General features: G+C 33.7%; 2 protein-coding genes across 6 annotated transcripts in view; one reads left to right on the top strand and one right to left on the bottom strand.

Moving 5' to 3' along the window:
- Nucleotides 1–284: 284 nt before the first annotated feature.
- LOC105330148 (protein SSXT) lies at nt 285–19437 on the top strand. 3 transcript variants are annotated; one of them, XM_034443357.2, is made up of 7 exons: nt 285–466; nt 2982–3058; nt 4147–4231; nt 4320–4422; nt 4829–5008; nt 11844–12329; nt 18721–19437. In XM_034443357.2, the coding sequence occupies exons 1-7, from the start codon at nt 398–400 to the stop codon at nt 18738–18740; spliced, it is 1020 nt and encodes a 339-aa protein (XP_034299248.2). In that variant the 5' UTR covers nt 285–397; the 3' UTR covers nt 18741–19437. The 3 variants fall into 3 exon arrangements, with proteins under 3 accessions (XP_034299248.2, XP_011430046.3, XP_011430047.3); XM_011431744.4 differs by lacking the exon at nt 18721–19437 and adding an exon at nt 13325–14568; XM_011431745.4 differs by lacking the exons at nt 4829–5008; nt 18721–19437 and adding an exon at nt 13325–14568 and having other exon boundaries at nt 286–466.
- LOC105330160 (putative leucine-rich repeat-containing protein DDB_G0290503) overlaps nt 19438–20961 on the bottom strand; it is a 14503-nt gene continuing 12979 nt past the window's right edge. For all 3 annotated transcript variants that reach the window (XM_066079767.1, XM_066079768.1, XM_066079766.1), the window contains one exon: nt 19438–20780. In XM_066079767.1, the coding sequence (XP_065935839.1) occupies nt 20604–20780 (177 nt within the window). In that variant the 3' untranslated portion in view covers nt 19438–20603. The remainder of the gene's footprint in view (nt 20781–20961) is intronic.

The following is a 20961-nucleotide window of genomic DNA, read 5'->3' as shown; positions in this document are numbered from 1 at the left end:
CTTTCGTAGGGAGGGGGTTAAATCCGGAAAATTGATGATTCGATTTTGTTTGGGTAATAGACTCTATTAATGGTGTGTATAAAACACTTGTAAAAAAGATACGAACCGCGATTATAAATCAAAAATATGGGTATATTCAGTTCTAATATTTATGTAGATAATTATTAATGTTTATATAATAGCTTATTTGAGCCTAATGAAAAGACTTGCATGAAGAAATTAGCAAATTCTAGATTATAATTTGTGAAAACCCGGCTAATTTCTCATTACCCATTTTACCCAAAATTCATTTTCATTCGCTGCGGGGCAGTCGCATATTGACGCGGACTTTCGAGCCAAGCACCTGCCAAACGACATCGATATTTGGAATCATTTCCACCACGGCACCATAAAAGCAATGTCTTTAGCCTTCGTCCAACCACCACAGAAGAAGGGACCACCCCCAAATCAAGCATCAATCCAAAAGGTTTGACGAAATTTATCTTTTTCATTCTTTATCTAGGTCACCGCATTCACAACCACAAGAATTGACTAAGTCTAAGGTTTTAAAATATTGATTGCTAGGAAGAAAAAGAATTTGATTCAAAGACTTGTTCTGTATTGTCATTTTCATAGCAGTTTTTCAACACGGGTGAAAGATTAAATGCGCATGTAACGTGAGTCGTGACTGAATAATAGTGTGAAATAGTCACATACAGGTACATGTGTAGTACATGTCATGTGTTTTCATTATTCTGTACGAGATTTTCTCATCACATGGAAGAACTCGAGAGGTGTTAATTTAATATCTCCATCGCATATTTTCGAATCAATATAATGTAATAATGACGTCATTAACTTTCTTAGAAAACCCCCAATGGAAAGGTTATATACTCTCATCTCACGGTACATAGAATTACCGAAATACCCGCGATTTACCGAAATACCCGGTGAAAACACCGAAATACCCTTCACAAACACCAAAATGCCCATTATTACGCCATAAAGAGTGTATGTCTAGTATTTTATATAGATAGTTATTGTAAATAAAGGTAATTTTTGGAATAAATGTATATTATTATAACATATACGTGTGCAAGAGAAAGGAGCAATTCTGATAGAAATTACGTCTTTAAAATAGTTGCCCTTTTTATAGTTGCTTCCACTCTATATGGATTTTTGATGGTTTTATTATATGATATTAAAAAATAAAAGCTCATAAACCAGCTGTTATTGGAATAAAATTTCACACCGCTATTCGAGTGAAAAGCAATTCATGCAAGAGTTATCATTCTTAACCCAATGTCTACACATGTTAAACTCGTTATTTATGTCAAAATAATTACATTATCAAACTGAAAATTTGGGAAATACATTTAAACACTTAGATTTAAACTATGATGTTAAATATTTGTGCTCAAATGAGGCATTTCGGTGTTTTTGAAGGGCATTTCGGTAAATCACGGGTATTTCGGTAATTCTAGTTACCCCTCATCTCATTATATCGCGGGTTCTGTTTCGCGGTATGTTCTAAAAAATAGGATTCCCATTTTTTTCCGCGATTTTCCACAAGGAGTTCATGCACAAACTTCAGGATGAGTGCAAAGAATGTTGTCAAATATATCGGCAAATAATTTTTTCTCACAAATAAAAATTTTCTGGAGAGAAAGCAAGTTCAAAAGTCCACTATGTATCTGATGAAAAAAAAATAATATAAAATAGAATGTTTTTTCATTCCCTAACCAGTTTAATGACCTTGCTTTCATGCAGAATCATATTTCATTTAAAAAAAATAAAAACTGTCCGTTATAACTGAACCAGGCTTCCAGATTCCCAATGCCGCAATACAATGGAACTCTCTAATTTTGAAGGTGTATAAGACTTGTGATTTAAAAATAGCACAAAAAATAAACTACGTAAGTTGGGAAATTGATGTTCCTCAGAAAAGTTAGTCTAATACAAGCTTTTTGAACAGCCTAATGACATGTGAAAATGATAACTTGGTATATCTTTTTTTAGGGAAAAAATTAAGTACCGCGATATTATGAGACACCAGTATACATAGTAAGGCCTAAAAAAAATTATTGTGTGTTTAGGGTAACACTGATGAAAAAATTATGTTAGGACTAAGGGTATGTTTTCTCTTGGAGAAAATGTACCCAAGAGAAATAACCAGAAACTGAATAGTTAAAAATTTAATAATTCAAAAACTATTTCACGTTCTGTTAATGATTTCTCAAGGGTAATTTTTCTCTTGAGTACGTTTTCTCCTGGGTACATTTTCTCCAGCATTCTGTGTAGTTACCTTGGTCTGGCACTCATGAAGATTGTGCAATTAACTTTGGTCCTTTGTAACATTCTGTAACTATGCAACATCTACTAGTTAATAAATGAAAGAAACTTCTGTTATTTTCCAATTTCCATTCTTATAATTATGAATTATTTACTAGTATAATTTGTACATTCAGTTGTTTGTATCTGCTAATCTGTAGCTCTATAGAAAAAATTTGGGTTTAAAAAGTGAAGCTGGTAAAATAAATATGTTTTATGGTGTAACCATTGGGGTAAGCACAGCAGGAAGTACACATATATCGCATCATTGTCAACTATATTCCATGGACTTGCCCCACCATTAAATAACATGGCTTTACTCCGCTTGAAAACTTTTACCCCCACCCAGAAACTACAGTTAGCAATTGTAATGTTTATTCCAAATGGAAAGGTTATATACCGGGTATGTACCAACTTGCCCAAAATATTTAAAAGAAACTGATGAGAGATGTTTTTGATAAATAAAAATTCATTTGTTAGGATGCATATTATATTCCCAGTCCTTTACTTATGGAGACACCTGTAGGTTTAGCTCATTTTTTATACGCATACTGTTAGTATAGCTCTTTTCCTTTTATGACAACTTTGTTTGCTATTAACTAGGAAACTTATCATCAATAATAATCAAGATCTATCTTTCCAAATAATATAATGAATAACATACATTTTAGATGCTTGATGAAAATAATCAGCTGATACAGACCATTGTGGATTATCAAACAAAGGGAAAGACATCAGAATGTGTGCAGTAAGTGACTGTTGAAAACTATTTGATCAGTGTTTACATAAAATAGAATTATTAAGATTGCTGAAAATATACAGTATCAATATTCAGGGTTGCAAATAACCAACCGCCCACTCGCAAATGCGAGTAATTTTTACAGTGGGCGACTATTTCTTAAAGATTTAGTTGCCCACATGGCAAGTATAAATTCTTTTGAAAATCAAGGACCAACTTAAACGAAATGGTACGTCATTTTTTGATCGGCAACTTCGTTGGAATTTCCTCCATAAGAGAAGTTAAAGTCGCCCTGTATTATGAGTTTACAATCGTTTAAATTAACCCCAAAGACAATGAAATGATAATTATCTAATTCTGAAGACGTTTTCACAGCATAAGTTAACCCCTGTTGTAATCAATAACTGGAGATTGTCTTATCTTTAGGGGTTATAAATACCTGTGATGCAACCACATACTGTGCAACTGATGTTTATTACTTTTAGTGTTGAAATTATTATTAGTTGGTAATTTGTAATTAGTTAATAATTCTGCCAAATTAAAGCTAAATAATCATAAAACCGTTTGTTAACAGTTATCTTTAAAAAAAATAAGATCCTTTATATAACGGTTGTAACTGGGTCAAAGGGTTGGACTAATACCTACAAAGTACACAGAAATACAGAGACTAATTTTATTTGTCATTTAAAATGTATGAATACATAGAGAATTAAATTTAATAAATTGGATCTAATTCAAATTAATAATGGCACTTTACAATTTTTATTCTACATGAATATATTTTAATATTATAAACTAACTTCATTGTGAATATCATTGGGCCCCTATAAATTATTGTGGGCTTGTATAACTTGAAAAGTTGGGAGTTCACATGGCCTCTGGGTTTGAAAATGTTATTTGCAACCCTGAATATTTCTTGAGATTTTTTTATTAGTATAACTACAATCAATTGATCATTGAATTAAGTATAAGTGATAAAAACAGATTCACAGTAATGTTTAAATCCGAAAAAAATCCTTTAAAACATTTGTTCTTTACATGACAACTGGTAGAAAGCTAACATAGTTTTTTAAATTGGGCTGGTTTTTTTTTTCCAGATATCAGCATATGTTGCACAGGAATTTGGTTTACCTAGCTACCTTGGCAGACTCAAATCAGAATCTCTCAAATCAACTTTTGCCTGTAAGTAACATCGATTTCCTTGTTTAGAAAGAGGCGCTCATTAAAGAAAGATGACGCTCAATGGATAATTTAAAACTATTCGTTTTAGGCCTTAGGACAATCTGGGCAAGGAAACATGGCCCCTCAGCAGCCAAACCCTCAGATGAATCAGATGAGGCCTCCCGGGAATATGCCAAACCAGATGCCTCCAGGTAACTGTCAGTCTAGGCATTGCAGCATCCAGTTTATGTCTCAGCTGTTGGTGTTAATTTTTGTAATTTGTTGTGTACACAAGACATTCAGAAAGGAGGGTTTCAAAAAGGTTTTGTATACGGTATTTGGAGCAGAAGTAGAAGGTAAACTCTGGTGACAAGTCATTAAACTTAGAGTATTTTATGGAGAAAATGTAATTAAACAGAGTAAAATACTTATAGTATTTTCAAAGTACAAGCTGTATTTCAAAGTACAAGCCTAATGTGTGTGGTACAGAAAAAAAAACTCCACAAGAAAATGGTTTTAAACTGAATGAAGTCTTGATTAAAGAATGTTTGATTATATTTTTGGTGTAATTATTTTAAGCTAATTATGAAAGGAACATTCCTGTTTATGTACACAAAGGTGGAGCTCAAGGATCTGTCAATCATTACATGGGCGGAAATGCCATGTCTCCGCCCAACAGTATGTACTCTCAGCAAGGTCCTGTGGGACCCCCAGGGCAGTCTAGCTCAGGGGGCTTCCCACAGGGGCCAATGCAGCCACAGATGAACCAGTCAAACATGGTGGCCCCCGGGAGCTTCAGTGAGTGGCCGTGGATCTGTGCTAGACTTGCGTTACTCTGCTTGTTTGTGTGTTGGTGTACTGAGTGACTTTATATCTGTATACTGGCAAAGATACTGATCATACTGTACTACTAGTTCACCTGTGTATCAACACTAGTTCCTATTTATCACTAAACAAGGAGTTGAAAGTCGCTTGATGAAAGATGTTCTTCTGTTCAAGAACCATACATCTCTATGTATAAAAAAAGAAATTCAGACAAGTTTGTTTGAACAATTAGTCCTTATTACTGAATTTTGAAAAACAGGCAAATACAGTTCCTTGTTTTCTGCCGAAAGGCTGTAAACTGGTATGGTAGTCGATTAAAATTAATACACCTATCACATTATAAAAGCTGAGATGGGTACTGTGTGATGCTTTATTTCATAAATGCATTTATTAACATTGGCATCTATATTTTTAAAACATGTATTATAATATCTTAATATACCAATATCTTAGTTATGGTAGCATTTTATTTTATTTTTTATAGTTGAAAACATTTTAAAACTAACAGCTAAGCATAAATTTAGTACATGTATCAGAATATTTTTGAATATTGAAAACTAATATTTTGGTTATTTACTTTTTATTAGCTCACCTGAGCTGAAAGCTCAAGTGAGCTATTCTGATCACATTTTGTCCGTCGTCCGTCTGTCCGTCCGTCTGTCCGTCTGTCCGTCTGTAAACTTTTTACATTTTGAACTTCTTCTCTAAAACCGCTTATCCAATTTCAACCAAATTTGGCACAAATCATCCTTATGGGAGGGCGAATATAAATTGCAGAAATAAAAGTTTGATCTGTATTCAAAGCGGAGAAAACCTTGAAACTGTAGAAAAAGGGGGGTGCATTTTTAAAAATCTTCTTCTCAAGAACTACCGAGGCAAATTCAACATAGTTTAGCATAAATTATCCTTATGGGAAGGAAAATATAAATTGCAAAAATTAAGTGGAAATTTTGTTTCAAATCTGAGTTATTACGAAAATAATAATAAAGGAAATGCGTGTTTCAATCAGTTTAATAGCTTCGGGTTCGGCATCCGGTAAAATGATTCCATACTTCTAAAACGAGGTTCTTTGTTTAAAGCAGCCATGACATTATACGAAAAAGGGTCGATCTGACTATGATGAATTTGCTTGTTGTGCAACAGTTCGCGTATGAAGGGAAATTTTGAAACATACAAAATATATTGGTGCCGATTTTGTGAAGTAAATTGAGGCTAAATATTTCAATGCGTTGACAGTTTTCACACATGACGTTGGTGTTAGCTTGTTCTGATTTTTGTTTCGTTCTCATTATGCTTTGTAACCTGGAAACTATCGTCTGTATTTCGTGATTTTTACGTATCAAATCAAACAGAGACTTCGGTAAATCAAACAGTTAACTGTTTACCTGCGCAAATTAAGCAAAATCGGATGTAGGGGACGGGTACTGAAATACAATTCATTCTATCGGTAATTCGGCATTATCTTTTGCGTAATGGTACATGTAGATTAATGCAATAGGTTTTGTTGAGATGCTCGGCATTTTTTCGAGTTTATTCAGTTTAAATAGAGTTTGATATCGCTGACGGAAATATGTAGGTATATACATGTATATATATATGATTCATTTCGAAAAAATAAATTGTGTTCTTTATTTGTTATACATGTAGTGCATGTTTCTTGTGTTTAATTGTTTACAATTTCTATTTACTAACCATATTTGAGTGTTAAGCTTCGAATTATAAGCAAGATACAGCGATTTGCTCACAATTCTATGTTTGTACACAGATCTTAAAAACTAAAGCTTAAAAAAGTAAAATATTTGTCAATATTTATTAAGAAAATTTTCAAAGTCTGTTCTTCCAGAAACCAACTTTAACAACTTATTGTATTGTAAACTTAACCTTTTTAGCTCACCTGAGGGTGGGGCCACAATGGGGGGTCGCAGTTTAAGAAATGAATATATAGAGTAAATCTTTAAAAATCTTCTCCTCAGTAACTAATCAGCCAGGAAAGCTGAAACTTGTGTGAAAGCATCATCAGGTAATGTAGATACAAATTTGTGAAAATCATGATCCCCGGAGGTAGGGTTGGGCCACAATGAAGGATCGAAGTTTTACATAGGAATATATAGAATAAATCTTTAAAAATCTTCTTCTCAGAAACTAATCGGCCAGGAAAGCTGACACTTGTGTGGAAGGATCCTCAGGTAGTGTAGATTCAAAGTTGTGAAAATCATGACCCCCGGGGTACGGTGAGGCCACAATGGGGGATCGAAGTTTAACATAGGAATATATAGAGTAAATCTTTAAAAATCTTCTTCTCAGAAACTAATCAGCCAGGAAAGCTGAAACTTGTGTGAAAGCATCCTCAGGTAGTGTAGATTCATAGTTGTGAAAATCATGGCCCCCGGGGGTAGGGTGGGGCCACAATGGGGGATCGAAGTTTAAAATAGGAATATATAGAGTAAATCTTTAAAAATCTTCTTCTTAGAAACTAATCAGCCAGGAAAGCTGACACTTTTGTGGATGCATCCTCAGGTAGTGTAAATTCATAGTTGTGAAAATCATGACCCCCGGGGGAAGGGTGGGGCCACAATGGGGGATCGAAGTTAAACATAGGAATATATAGAGTAAATCTTTAAAAATCTTCTTCTCAGAAACTAATCAGCCGGCAATGCTGAAACTTCTTTGGAAGCATCCTCAGGTAGTGTTGATTCAAAGTTGTGAAAATAATAACCCCTGGGGGTAGAATGGGGCCACAATGGGGGGTCGAAGTTTAACATATGATTAAATAGAGTAAATCTTTAAAAATCTTCTTCTCAGAAACTAATTAGCCAGGAAAGCTGAAACTTGTGTGGAAGCATCCTCAGGTAGTGTAGATTCAAATTTGTGAAAATCATAACCCTGGGGGTAGGTTTGGGCCACAATGGGAGGTCGATGTTTTAGATAGGAATAAACAGAGTAAATCTTTAAAAATCTTCTTCTCAGAAACTAATCAGCCAGGAAAGCTGAAACGTGTGTGAAAGCATCCTCAGGTAGTGTAGATTCATGGTTGTGAAAATCATGATCCCCAGGGGTAGGGTGGGGCCACAATGGGGGGGTCAAAATTTAACAAAGGAATATATAGGGTAAATCTTTAAAAATCTTCTCAGAAACTAATCAGCCAGATGTTTCTTTATAATTGTTAAGACTTTGGCCCCAGGATAATTCTTTGGCCTCCCGAGAAGGTTCATAGTTTGATGTACGTTTATATCTAATATATAAACTATTGTTAAGGATCATTTTGAGAACTGCAATACTCAACATATGATAAGACTATAAAATCATCTTGTTAGAAAAGGGACTAATGATTATAAACATAAGAATATCCAGGGGAAAATGGATTTTATTTATACAGGATCTACATGTATTATTGTACATTGTCCAGATAGTTTGTATTATGACTCCATTAAGCTGATTTTATCATACCTATTGTCCCTCAGGTGAGCGATGTGGCCCATGGGCCTCTTGTTTCACTTTTTATACACCTTACTTATAGACTCAGACTTATAGCTTGTATATGGGCACAAAGTTTACCCATAACTTAGCAAAAATAATTTCTATTCCTTTCTCTCATTCTGTAAACATCACAGAAATTAAGATAACATTTAATTAATTAGGCACAATTTTCAAATCACAGGTTCACATACTAGTATTGTCAAATAAATAATTTATTATTGGCATATATAAAGAAATTTGGTATGAATTTTGAGTGCAGATATGTAGTATATGTTCTGTTCCTTAGAATAAAAATATTCGAATTAGCTAGAACTCTTTCAATACTTTTGCATTTGCCTTCAGGAAAAGCATCAAGTATATACACAATCCATTGTTGGCTTATCAAAATTTGTTATTCGTTGATTACTTTAATTCTTCTAACGTCTTTCTGCCTTTTTGTTCAGATTTAAGATCTTTAACATTGCTGACATGGATTTCTGTCTCTCCATTGTCGTTGAATATATCAAAAGGTGTATTCAAATTGTTTTAAATTTTCAATCAGCTTGAAAATTCAAATAAGTACCGTATTTTTCGAAAATTAGGTCGATATGGTTTATTGGGCGAAGGAGGCTGTTTTTAGCCAAAAAAATTTAAAAAAGTATAAATAGGTCGACTTCGAAGAATTGGTCGAAAAATTACCGCTAGTTCTAATGAATAAATGGTACAAACCAATAACGTCTTTAATCTTATTTCACAGTTTTAAACAAAAGGGAAATAAAATGTATTTCTTGAAAACATCGTAAGAAAATGTCTGAAATTGCATCAAAATTTTCAAACCAATTAAATCTGTACAGCCGGTTTTAATTTAAGATCGTTTTTTATCACTTCCCTGCCGTGTGTACAAACTGGTGTTAACCGGGGGATAGTAACCTAGCCTTGAGGCATCAATGACTACGGTAGCACATGCCACCCTGTGTCTCTGTGTGACTTTTTACCGTGTATATACATACGAGTCAGCCTCTGATCTTATTGAAGCCTGCGGCATGAGTAGCACGTGCCGAGAGTTCAACTGTGTATAAACAAAGTAAGCGCTACCCAGACTGATTTCAGAGACACCTGGCTAAAATTTCATCGAAAGTTTTATGTTGAATATACAGGAAAAAAACTTGTTCATGTATTCTATTATGAAAACAATTTTTTTTTTATTTCTACCCGACGATATTTCCCCCCCTCCCCCCGTAATTACCCTTTGTACGGTTCTCATTTTACTTTTACCGCGCGAAATCGATTTCCTGTTTATCGTAAGCACACGATCAAAATGCATGGCAGCATATAATAATGATCGAAAGATGATTCGGTCAGTGATCTAAGTAAGAAATGTAAGATGAAATAAATCTATTTACATTTAATTTTGTTTAAATGATAAATTACTACAGTATATTGATTAAAATACATACGATTTTTACACAGAAATTCAAGCAGTATTATAGTAAACACTTATGATTTGATTGAAGGCTTGCATAAATTTTTGCAAAATTTCATATCAAATTTTCCAACCAAAAAAAAAAAACATAAATTGGGCGAAACGATGAATAGGGCGAGGTCCACGTGTCAGGGGAAAAAGTATCGACCTAATTTCTGAAAAATACAGTATTTGATACTTTCAGAATCTTGACTGCATTTTAATCAGAATTTATTTTTTGAAAGTTATGGAAAAAAACTACTCTTGTTTGTTTCATTGATTTCCTGAGCATGAATTGCAGCACTGTTTTCAATGTATTGGTGATAGGGGTGCTAAATATTGCTTCTCTGCAGGAGGATCAATTGTTTTATGCAAAGCACTGACAAGATTTTCATGTAACACATGTATAAGAATACTAATAGATGAGGTAATGGGCAAACTTGATTATCTAGGTCCAGCATCTGACATGTTTTTCATCTGTCATATAAGTATTCGACAAGACTATTGAAAAATTGCACCCTCAAATATGACAGCTGATCATAATTTATGGACATGACACACTTTATCATTGTGTGACATTGTTCAAATTAGATAACATTTAGATAACATTTATTTAATATCTTCCAGTCCATTTAGAACTATTTTAACAAGGCCTTGGACTTTCAGTACGATGTAACTACCATCTATTTTTTGCGTCAAAACAAGTTAAAATGACGCTGGTATCAAGCGAAATATACACCAATTGCATAGTCTTGCTCAAAAGCCAGACAGATCATGTTGATTTCAAATAGCCATGACTGAGTGGCCAGCAATGAAATAGACAGGCTTATGTCACATTGCCAATTGACACAACTACCCAAAGTATTGAAAAATTGCACCCTCAAATATGACAGCTGATCATAATTTAAAAAATAATACATATGGACATGACACACTTTATCATTGTGTGACATTGTTCAAATTATATAACATTTATTTAATATCTTCCAGTCCATTTAGAGCCATTTTAACAAGGCCTTGGACTTTCAGTACGATGTAACTACCATCTATTTTTTGCGTCAAAACAAGTTAAAATGACGCTGGTATCAAGCGAAATATACACCAATTGCATAGTCTTGCTCAAAAGCCAGACAGATCATGTTGATTTCAAATTGCCATGACTGAGTGGCCAGCAATGAAATAGACAAGGCCTACGTCACATTGCCAATTGACACAACTACCCAAAGTCCAAGCTCTTGTTAGAATGGTTCTAGTTTATATACACAAGTTCCTTTCCTTGATGAATTTTCCTATACATTGGTAGAAACTGCAGTGGCATTTCTCATGTTCTTTGTTTTATATTATACAGTAGATGAAGTGTACTGATATGATAGTTTTATTTATTTTTTTTATCATTTTTTCATCCTCTGAGTGATCTTTTCTTTTTGAACTGATTAATATAAAGCTAATTTTGTTTTACTATATTTGAAGATAACTTCTAAGAAAAATTATTACAGAATAATGTTCATCAAAACACTTACTTATTCTATGTGGAAATAGGATGAATTCTTCAGCAGAGGCAAACAATTTAACCATTAATGTGTTACATTTTGAATGATTTGAATGTAGTACTCAATGAAATATGTATTGTACCCTAAAGTTGAAAAATATTTAACTATTCAATCATTCGATTGCATTAATTAAATGGACAGAGATGTCGGCTAAAAAGTCACTTTTGTAAAGAAATCAAAGGGTATCAGCTGAATTATATTTAGTTTTTTTTTTTGGATATTTATGTATTTTAAGATCATATTTATTATGGTAGTTAATATTTCAAAAAGGTGATTTGATTTTTTTCATATACAAGTAAATTAATTACTTTCCTTCAGTTAATTATTGCATATTTCATAGGTCAAGGACAACAGAATTTCAACATGCAACATGGTAACTTTGGAAATCAGCAAAGCAGTCATCCAATGATGCCTCAACAACAGCCAGGAATGTCACAGCAACAGCCAATGATGTCACAAGGTCAACAGCCAATGATGTCGCAGAGCCAGCAACAACCGATGATGTCACAAAATCAACAACCAATGATGTCCCAGACCCAGCAACAGCCACCAATGGGTACCCAGAATCAACAACAGCCAATGGGATCCCAGAACCAGCAACAGCCAATGATGTCACAGAATCAGCAGCCAATGATGTCACAGAATCAGCAACCAGTTGGAACACAGAGCCAGCCACAAGCCATGATGTCACAAAATCAGCAACAGCCAATGATGCCTAATCAAGGGATGATGTCTACTGGGAACAGAATGGCTAACCAAGGAGGTCAAATGATGAACCAGCAAATGCCCATGCAGGGAGGATACAATCGCCAGCGCCCACAGCAAGGTAGGCCTGAACCTTAAAAAGCTTCAGTTGTGTTTCATATTTGGCTATAAAAAACCCTAATATTTCCATCATTTATTTAGAATGCAAAGAGCTCTGCTATCATTTAGCATTTTTAAAGACCAATATTGTACTTTAGGAAATCCAGCCCTTTGAAGTCAGATGCTGTATATTTAATTATTTGTGTGATGATTTTTTTTTCCCACATTTGTTTTGCAAAAGAAATTTTGCTATTAGAAATTTTCTTTATCGCAAAACATGATTAATGCAAGTACAAAATGTTACACACATCCAATTTTCACTAATTTTGTGACACATGAAAAATGCTTTATATACGGTTTGTAAAATGATAATCTGATTCATTAAGACATTAGTTACACACAATTTCTGTGCCTCTGTCATTGCAGAAATGGTCAAAACATGAAAAGTAAATAAAATTGATGGTGGGTGTGGGTGAAGGAAAAAAAATTGAGTTTGGAGATTGTTTCCATTTCCATGCAAGTTTTCAGAGGCTATAAAATTGACTATCACTTCGCTACATGAACATAAAATATAAGAAAGGATGATTCCACTAAGTATGAATTTGGGTCTTAGATTATTCATTTGTTGTCTTTTTGAGCTAAATTTCTGGAAATTTTTTAAAGTATTATTCATCCTATTCAGCACAGATGTCTTAATTTTGTCATAGATATCCAGACAGTTTCTAAAGTTTCAGTAGGACAGTAGTAGTTAGACTAGTGGTCAATTATCCAGGTATAGCTGGTCAAACAGGTATCAGCAAATAAGTGGGGGTTTTTACGACTGTTGAGAAGTGAAAGGCTTTGTAGTCTTAGAATGCTGCAATTTTATTTGATTCGTACAATAAAAAAAAATATGACTTTTCTGTAGAAAATTTTCATATTGATACAAGAGAAACAACCTTTAGGTAGAATCATCCTTAATATGCTCTTGATGATTATGCATGTCGGAGGTCATTTGGATTGACTTCTCATTCACAGGCCAGTTTCCCCAGAATTACCAAGGCCAGCCTCCATACAACAGTCAGTCACAGTACCAGCAAGGTCAAGGCCAACAGAACTTCCCCCAAGGCCATGGATACAATCAAAACATGCAACAGAATCAGTATGGAGGGTACCAAGGTCAAAACACACCTCAAAGATATAGCCCATTCAGAGGTCAAATAAACCAAGGTCAAATGCCTAATCAAATGCCTGGTCAAGGACAGATGCCAAACCAAAGCCAAATGGGTGGGCCAGGTCCAATGCCACCTCAACAAAATGCCATTGGAAACCAGGGTCAAATGCCCAACCAGGGAGGTCAAACATCCATACCAGGGCCTGGGGGAATGCCAAATCAAGGTCAGGGTCCAATACAGTCCCAAGGGCCCCCTGGTCAGTCTCCAATGGCTAATCCTGGACAGCAGGGAGGCCTTATGCCCGGGCAAAGCCCAGGGGCTCCAATGCAGGGACAAGGACAGATGAACAACTACGGATATCAACAAAATCAATATTAACTTTAGTTAGAGAAAATGGATAAAAAATTATTTTTTCTTTTTGTTTTTCAATGATGTTTTCTATTTTGAATAGAGTTGTTTCTGTTGAGCAGCTATAAAAAAAATCAATACAACAAATATTAAGAATATATTTTACTCACTTTTTTAGGAACAAAGATCTCATTTACATTGTATATCTTGTTTGAATATTTGTCCACATGTGTACATTACCGGTATTCCACATATTTTGTGCTATTTGGCTTTCATGTGCGTATTGTATTTTCAAACAAGTGTACTACAAATAATTTTGTTGGTCAACATCCATTTTTCCATTATTAGCAACTTAGGTAGCTTTTGTACTTTCAAACATGAAATCCTTAGTATGCATTTCATTGTTTGAGGCCTGAAAATTAAGAAAGCTTATAGAATCGGTTTACTGTTAATCAAATTGGTGCTATACAATTTTGTTCCTTTTTGCATACATGTACTATCAAAACATTACCAAAAAATTGTTACTTTTCATCAGTCAAGATTTTTCATAAATCTGTTGAATGCAACAGTTTTATTCATTTACATCCATGATAAAAACAATGCCTAAAATTTTGAAAAGCATGTTGTATGTTATATAAAAAGCTTTCACAAACATGCTTCAAGAATCTCTCCACTTGGTACACTTGCTTAATAATCAATATGCCATTAGAACAATGCTATAGCAGAGAAGTAAACTGAAGGTGTTTGTTTTGTATTTTTTTTTTAGCTCACCTGAGCTGAAAGCTCAAGTGAGCTATTCTGATCACATTTTGTCCGTCGTCCGTCTGTCCGTCTGTCCGTCTGTCCGTCCGTCCGTCTGTCCGTCTGTCCGTCTGTCCGTCTGTAAACTTTTTACATTTTGAACTTCTTCTCTAAAACTGCTTATCCAATTTCAACCAAATTTGGCACAAAGCATCCTTATGGGAGGGCGAATATAAATTGCAAAAATTAAAGTCCGATCTGTATTCAAAGCGGAGAAAACCTTGAAACTGTAGAAAAAGGGGGGTGCATTTTTAAAAATCTTCTTCTCAAGAACTACCGAGGCAAATTCAACGTAGTTTAGCATAAATTATCCTTATGGGAAGGAAAATATAAATTGCAAAAATTAAGGGGTAATTTTGTTTCAAATCGAAGTTATTACGAAAATAATAATAAAGGAAAGGCGTATTTCAATCGGGCTCGGCATCCGGTAAAATGGGTAGGCAAGACTTGGCCTGGGCAAAACAAAAGATTGGCAGTTATTAATCTGCCAATCTCATTAAAATTTCAGGATATTTGATGGACTAGTATATTTGTATTCGCTGTAGATATTGCTGCAAAATAATGCGTATTTGGAATTGACGATTGCCGATCTGCCCCGGCATTTCTTTTGCCACGGCCCGGGTTTGCATACCCATTTTACCAAGACTCGTATTCCATACTTCTAAAACGAGGTTCTTTGTTTAAAGCAGCCATGACATTATACGAAAAAGGGTCGATCTGACTATGATGAATTTGCTTGTTGTGCAACAGTTCGCGTATGAAGGGAAGTTTTGAAACATGCAAAATATATTGGTGCCGATTTTGTGAAGTAAATTGAGCTAAATATTTCAATGCGTTGACAGTTTTCACACATGACGTTGGTGTTAGCTTGTTCTGATTTTTGTTTCGTTTTCATTATTTATGCTTTGTAACCTGGAAACTATCGTCTGTATTTCGTGATTTTTACGTATCAAATCAATCAATGACTTCGGTAAATCAAACAGTTACGCTAACTGTTTACCTGCGCAAATTAAGCAAAATCTGATGTAGGGGTACTGAAATACAATTCATTCTATCGGTAATTCGGCATTATCTTTTGCGTAATGGTAGATTAATGCAATAGGTTTTGTTGAGATGCTCGGCATTTTCTCTAGTTTATTCAGTTTAAATAGAGTTTGATATCGCTTACGGAATTATGTAGGTATATCCATATATATATATATATGATTCATTTCGAAAAAATAAATTGTGTTCTTTATTTGTTATACATGTAATGCATGTTGTTTACAATATCTATTTACTAACCATATTTGAGTGTTAAGCTTCGAATTATAAGCAAGATACAGAGATTTGCTCACAATTCTATGTTTGTACACAGATCTTAAAAGCTAAAGATTAAAAAAGTATAAAAAATTGTCAATATTTATTACGAAAATTTTCAAAATCTGTTCTTCCAGAAACCCACTTATTGAATTGTAAACTTAACCTTTTTTAGCTCACCTGAGGATGGGGCTACAATGGGGGGTCGAAGTTTAACATGAATATATAGAGTAACTCTTTAGAAATCTTCTTCTCAGAAACTTATCGGCCAGGAAAGCTGACACTTGTGTGGATGCATCCTCAGGTAGTGTGAATTTTAAAGTTGTGAAAATCATGACCCCCGGGGGTAGGGTGGGGCCACAATGAGGGATCGAAGTTTAACATAGGAATATATACAGTAAATCTTTAAAAATCTTCTTCTCAGAAACTAATTCGCCGGCAAAGCTGGAACTTGTGTGGAAGCATCAACAGGTAGTATAGATTCAAAGTTGTGAAAATCATGACCCCTGGGGGTAGGTTGGGGCCACAATGGGGGATCGAAGTTTAACATATAATTATATACAGTAAATCTTTTAAAATCTTCTTCTCAGAAACTAATTAGCCAGGAAAGCTAAAACTTGTGTGGAAGCATACTCAGGTAGTGTAGATTCAAATTTGTGAAAATCATGACCCCTGGGGGTAGGTTGGGGCCACAATGGGAGGTCGATGTTTTACATAGGAATAAACAGAGTTATTCTTTAAAAATCTTCTTCTCAGAAACTAATCAGCCAGGAAAGCTGAAACTTGTATGAAAGCATCCTCAGGTAGTGTAGATTCAAAGTTGTGAAAATAATGATCCCCAGGGGTAGGGTGGGGCCACAATGGGGGGGGGGGTCAAAGTTTAACAAAGGAATATATAGGGTAAATCTTTAAAAATCTTCTCAGAAACTAAACAGCCAGATGATTCTTTATAATTGTTAAGATTTTGGCCCCAGGACAATTCTTTGGCCTCACGAGAAGGTTCAGAATTTGATGTACGTTTATATTCCATATATAAACTATTGTTAGGGATCTTTTTTAGATCTCCAATACTCAACATATGATATGACTATGAAATCATCCTGTAAGAAAAAGACTAATGATTATAAACATAAGAATATCTAGGGGAAAATGGATTTTATTTATACAGGATTTACATGAATTATTGTACATTGTCCAGATAGTTTGTATTATGACTCCATTGAGCTGATTTTATCATACCTCTTGTTCCTCAGGTGAGCGATGTGGCCCATGGGCCTCTTGTTTCATTTTGTGAAATTTAAATACTGTTTATGTTTTTAATGTAATCAGATTTTGCTTTGGTAGAGGTGCTTTTAGTTAACCTGAATCTTGGTGTAATCCCCAGAGAATCTCATTGTAACTTACTTTAAAATCCTTGCATCATATTGATGTAAAACTGAACAGGATTAATTATGATTCAAACTGAATCGATGTTTTCTTCATGTACATTGCTGAGGCGTTTTGAATGGATTCTTGTGTGACAAGTGTTAAATCTATTTAAAAGAAGTGGATAATTTAGAAATATGTAGAGTTAGTTCTATATAAATGAGAGAAAAGTATGGTACAAGATGATAGTGTTATATTAAAATAGACATATTCATTTATATATATATATACATGTATGTAATTAGTCAGTAGGTTACGCAAGTTTTTCCTTTCGTATGTGTGTGAGTGTGTGTAAAATATCAGTCGTCCAAATGTTTATTTTAAAGGATATAGTTTATACATGTACAGGTATGAAACTGAAAGCATGCTTCAACAAAGTTGCAAGACAGGCTCAGTGGATGTTCGATTTTGTTTCCATGGTTCTTAAACGGTTTCCTTTTTTGGACCAAAGCAGCTTTAATGTTGCATTGAAGAGTATTATACAGCACAAAAATTGATCATGATATATAGGTCTCCAGTCAAGTATTTTTCCAAAATGACTGAATACCATATCTTGAAATGATGAAGATATCTTGCTTGTAAATCAAGTGATCTGAATGCAGAGTGTAGCTCTGAACTTTGATTCTTTGAATTCTGATTTTGGATGAGTACTCAAGTTGTATAATACATTTGTTAGATCTATTGGTTCATGCTTTGATTTTTGCATTGGTGGTGGTCATTTTTAAAAAGATCCTTGAGAATGGCACACGTTTTCTCAATATTTTAATTTTCTAAGCATTTCAAAAGGATGACTTGCATCAATATATCTGGTATACAAGATTTGCAGTCCTGTACTACAAATAGAGAGGTTGTTCAGTGATCTATGATTAAATTTATTCACATGTACCTTCATAATAGGATTTTAATGAAGTTTGCTTTCATCCAGATTTGTCATTAAAAAATGATTCCTTACAGGTTTAGAAATTTTATGTAGTATTTATCAATTTATTTACATATATATTTACTTTACAAGAAACCTAAGTTTTTAAAAATTGTTAAAACTTATTTGTGTAAATGATGTTGCTGTCAATATTTTTTATACATATGACATCGAAGTGTATTGATCAAAATTTACTGTATCAATGAGAACTTTAAGCTTTATGTAAACTGTGAAAAAAATGTGCCAAGACTGAAGGGAGAGTGGACATGTTAATATTTTGTGTTGCAAAGTAGAGCTTTGCTGAAATAGCCTAGCACTGGCTGTGGTTGAGTGCAAGTACATGTAACTAGAGTGTATATTATACTTATTACTGTGTTGTTACCAGAAGTTTGTACAGTATCGATATAAAGAAAATAAATTTGTGGTAGACTTACACTGGCATAATGTTTTTATTTTTGTAATCCTAGACAAATCTGCCAAAAGATGAAATGATGAACTTGAAATCTACCTCTCCAATGCAAGAAGGGAAAATGGATGCAATTTTTCGATTTGGGATCTTCATCTCAATTGTGTGGCTCAACTGGGCTGCACATAAGATTTTGACAATTTATGGAAATTTCATACAATGTAATTTTAAAAATGAATATTTTGTTTCCAAATTGGAAATGAATGGAAAAAAGAAAAGTATTAAGTAAAACTTAGTCAATAAAATAGGTGACATTGAAGACTAATAAATATAGAAATCATATATATATATATGCAATCACCATCTAGTTATCTACCTAAAAAATCAAGGGTAATCCACTATTCATCACTATATATGAATGACAATAGGTATTTGTTTACTTTATACATTATTTGTTAAGAGATTTTTTCTTTTGGAAAAAAAAACTTGATTGCAACAAACTGTGAATTGATATAAAGTGATAAACTGATGTGGAGATGATAAAAAGCCAATAAAAGCTTCAAAGAATTGTCTAGAGCTAATGTGCTGTATAAAAAAAATCATATTTTTTGGTAAAACAAAAGGGTCAAGGTCAAATGTTGATGTCTGTTGAAGGTCAATGTTAAAAATGTTTCAACTGAAGATTGTTGTTATCAATGTCAGGGAAACTATTCTTCGTGTTTTAATGTTGTTTGTTGTTTTAACTTGTATATTTCCTGACATAAATGGATGAACTTGATTTGGTTTCAATATTTATTCACAAATTTTCTGCAAACTTGTTACAAATAGTTCTTTTTTTTTGGTGAAGAGATGGCAATAAAAAAATTCTTAAAATTGGATCAAACTGAAATAGACATATCAAATGACATCTTTTTTCATATACCGGTAGTCTTTTCAAAGTGAAATGAATATTCAATGAAGATATATTTCAATAGTATGATTACATAACTTACAGGAAACAACATACTTTTCTAGAACACACTGTAGTAATCAACAAAACAATAATTATAATCAATTATATTGCATATCTTTGAACTAACAGGTATGCACAGTAGCATATGTATTGCACTTGATTTATTTGACGATAGATCTTATCACAATAGAATAAATATTATTCAACACAAACATGAGTCAAGTATCACAGACCAATATAAATATACTGGAATATATTTATACAAAACAATTCTATCACCAATTATGCAGATAACTGTTCAGCAACTGTTATGTTTATAAATGCATGATAATCCACTACTATAACCTACGGTACATAATTTCGGAACAACAAAGCATTTATGGATCCCTGAAAACTCTAACATTGCTTACTAATAATCTAAGTAAATATTTTTACCTAAGTCAAACAGAAAATAAATGTGCATCAAGATGTCAGTTGCTTGGTGAGGGATATTCGACATCCTATCCCAAAACATTTCAATATACCAAAATGGAGCAGAAAGTTATTATCCTCTTTAAAAAGTAGCCCAATGTACTGCTTAAATGGAGTGGTTGGGGGGGGAGGGGGGGGGGTGGATAATAGGAGCCATAAGCTAGCTAGAATATGTGGTACATGTATGCTAGCTGAACATTACATTTTCTGACAGGAAGTGATTACGAAGGACATGAATTCCCATGATACACACATCGTATGTCAGGTTAGTGATACTGGGAGATTTTCAAGGTTATTTACAATATTACCGTATCAGTTTTTGCAGGCTTTAACTTAATCCTTGTAACGTACAGTCTAAAAATAGCTCATATGACCTTGCTGTCTTCCCAATAGCTGTCTTTTTTCGAATTGGCACCAACAACATTTTTTGGTTAACTGCAATCAGTGTCCATTCTTATGCAGTCACTTGATTCACTTGTACAGGATGAGCTATTCCATGATGAATCTCCTTTGATTATGTGTCATGTACGGCATCCATAGGTAGCAAACAGATGGTCATATCTCTTTGAGAATTCTTCGTATATCTTCCTATTTGTGGTCTTCTGTATAGTTAGTTCTGTTACAACATCTCGGTATTTGGTTTTTATCACAATAATATCCCTTTTAAGAGTCTCTATTAATTCATTTTTTGATGCAATCTGCAATAATAAAACTGGGATGTACAGTAACATTACAAAGGCCTATAGACAACATTGCTAACCTGACTAACAGTAAGTTGATTTTTGATACCTAAAAAATTATAGCATATTAGATACATGATTAATTTAGGAAAATCCGAAGAAAATAACTTTTTTGGCAATGAAAGTAAAAACACATGGC

Source organism: Magallana gigas, chromosome 3 (assembly GCF_963853765.1).
Source record: "Magallana gigas chromosome 3, xbMagGiga1.1, whole genome shotgun sequence".
Lineage (NCBI taxonomy): Eukaryota > Metazoa > Mollusca > Bivalvia > Ostreida > Ostreidae > Magallana > Magallana gigas.
This window is presented reverse-complemented; position numbering and strand designations above follow the sequence as displayed.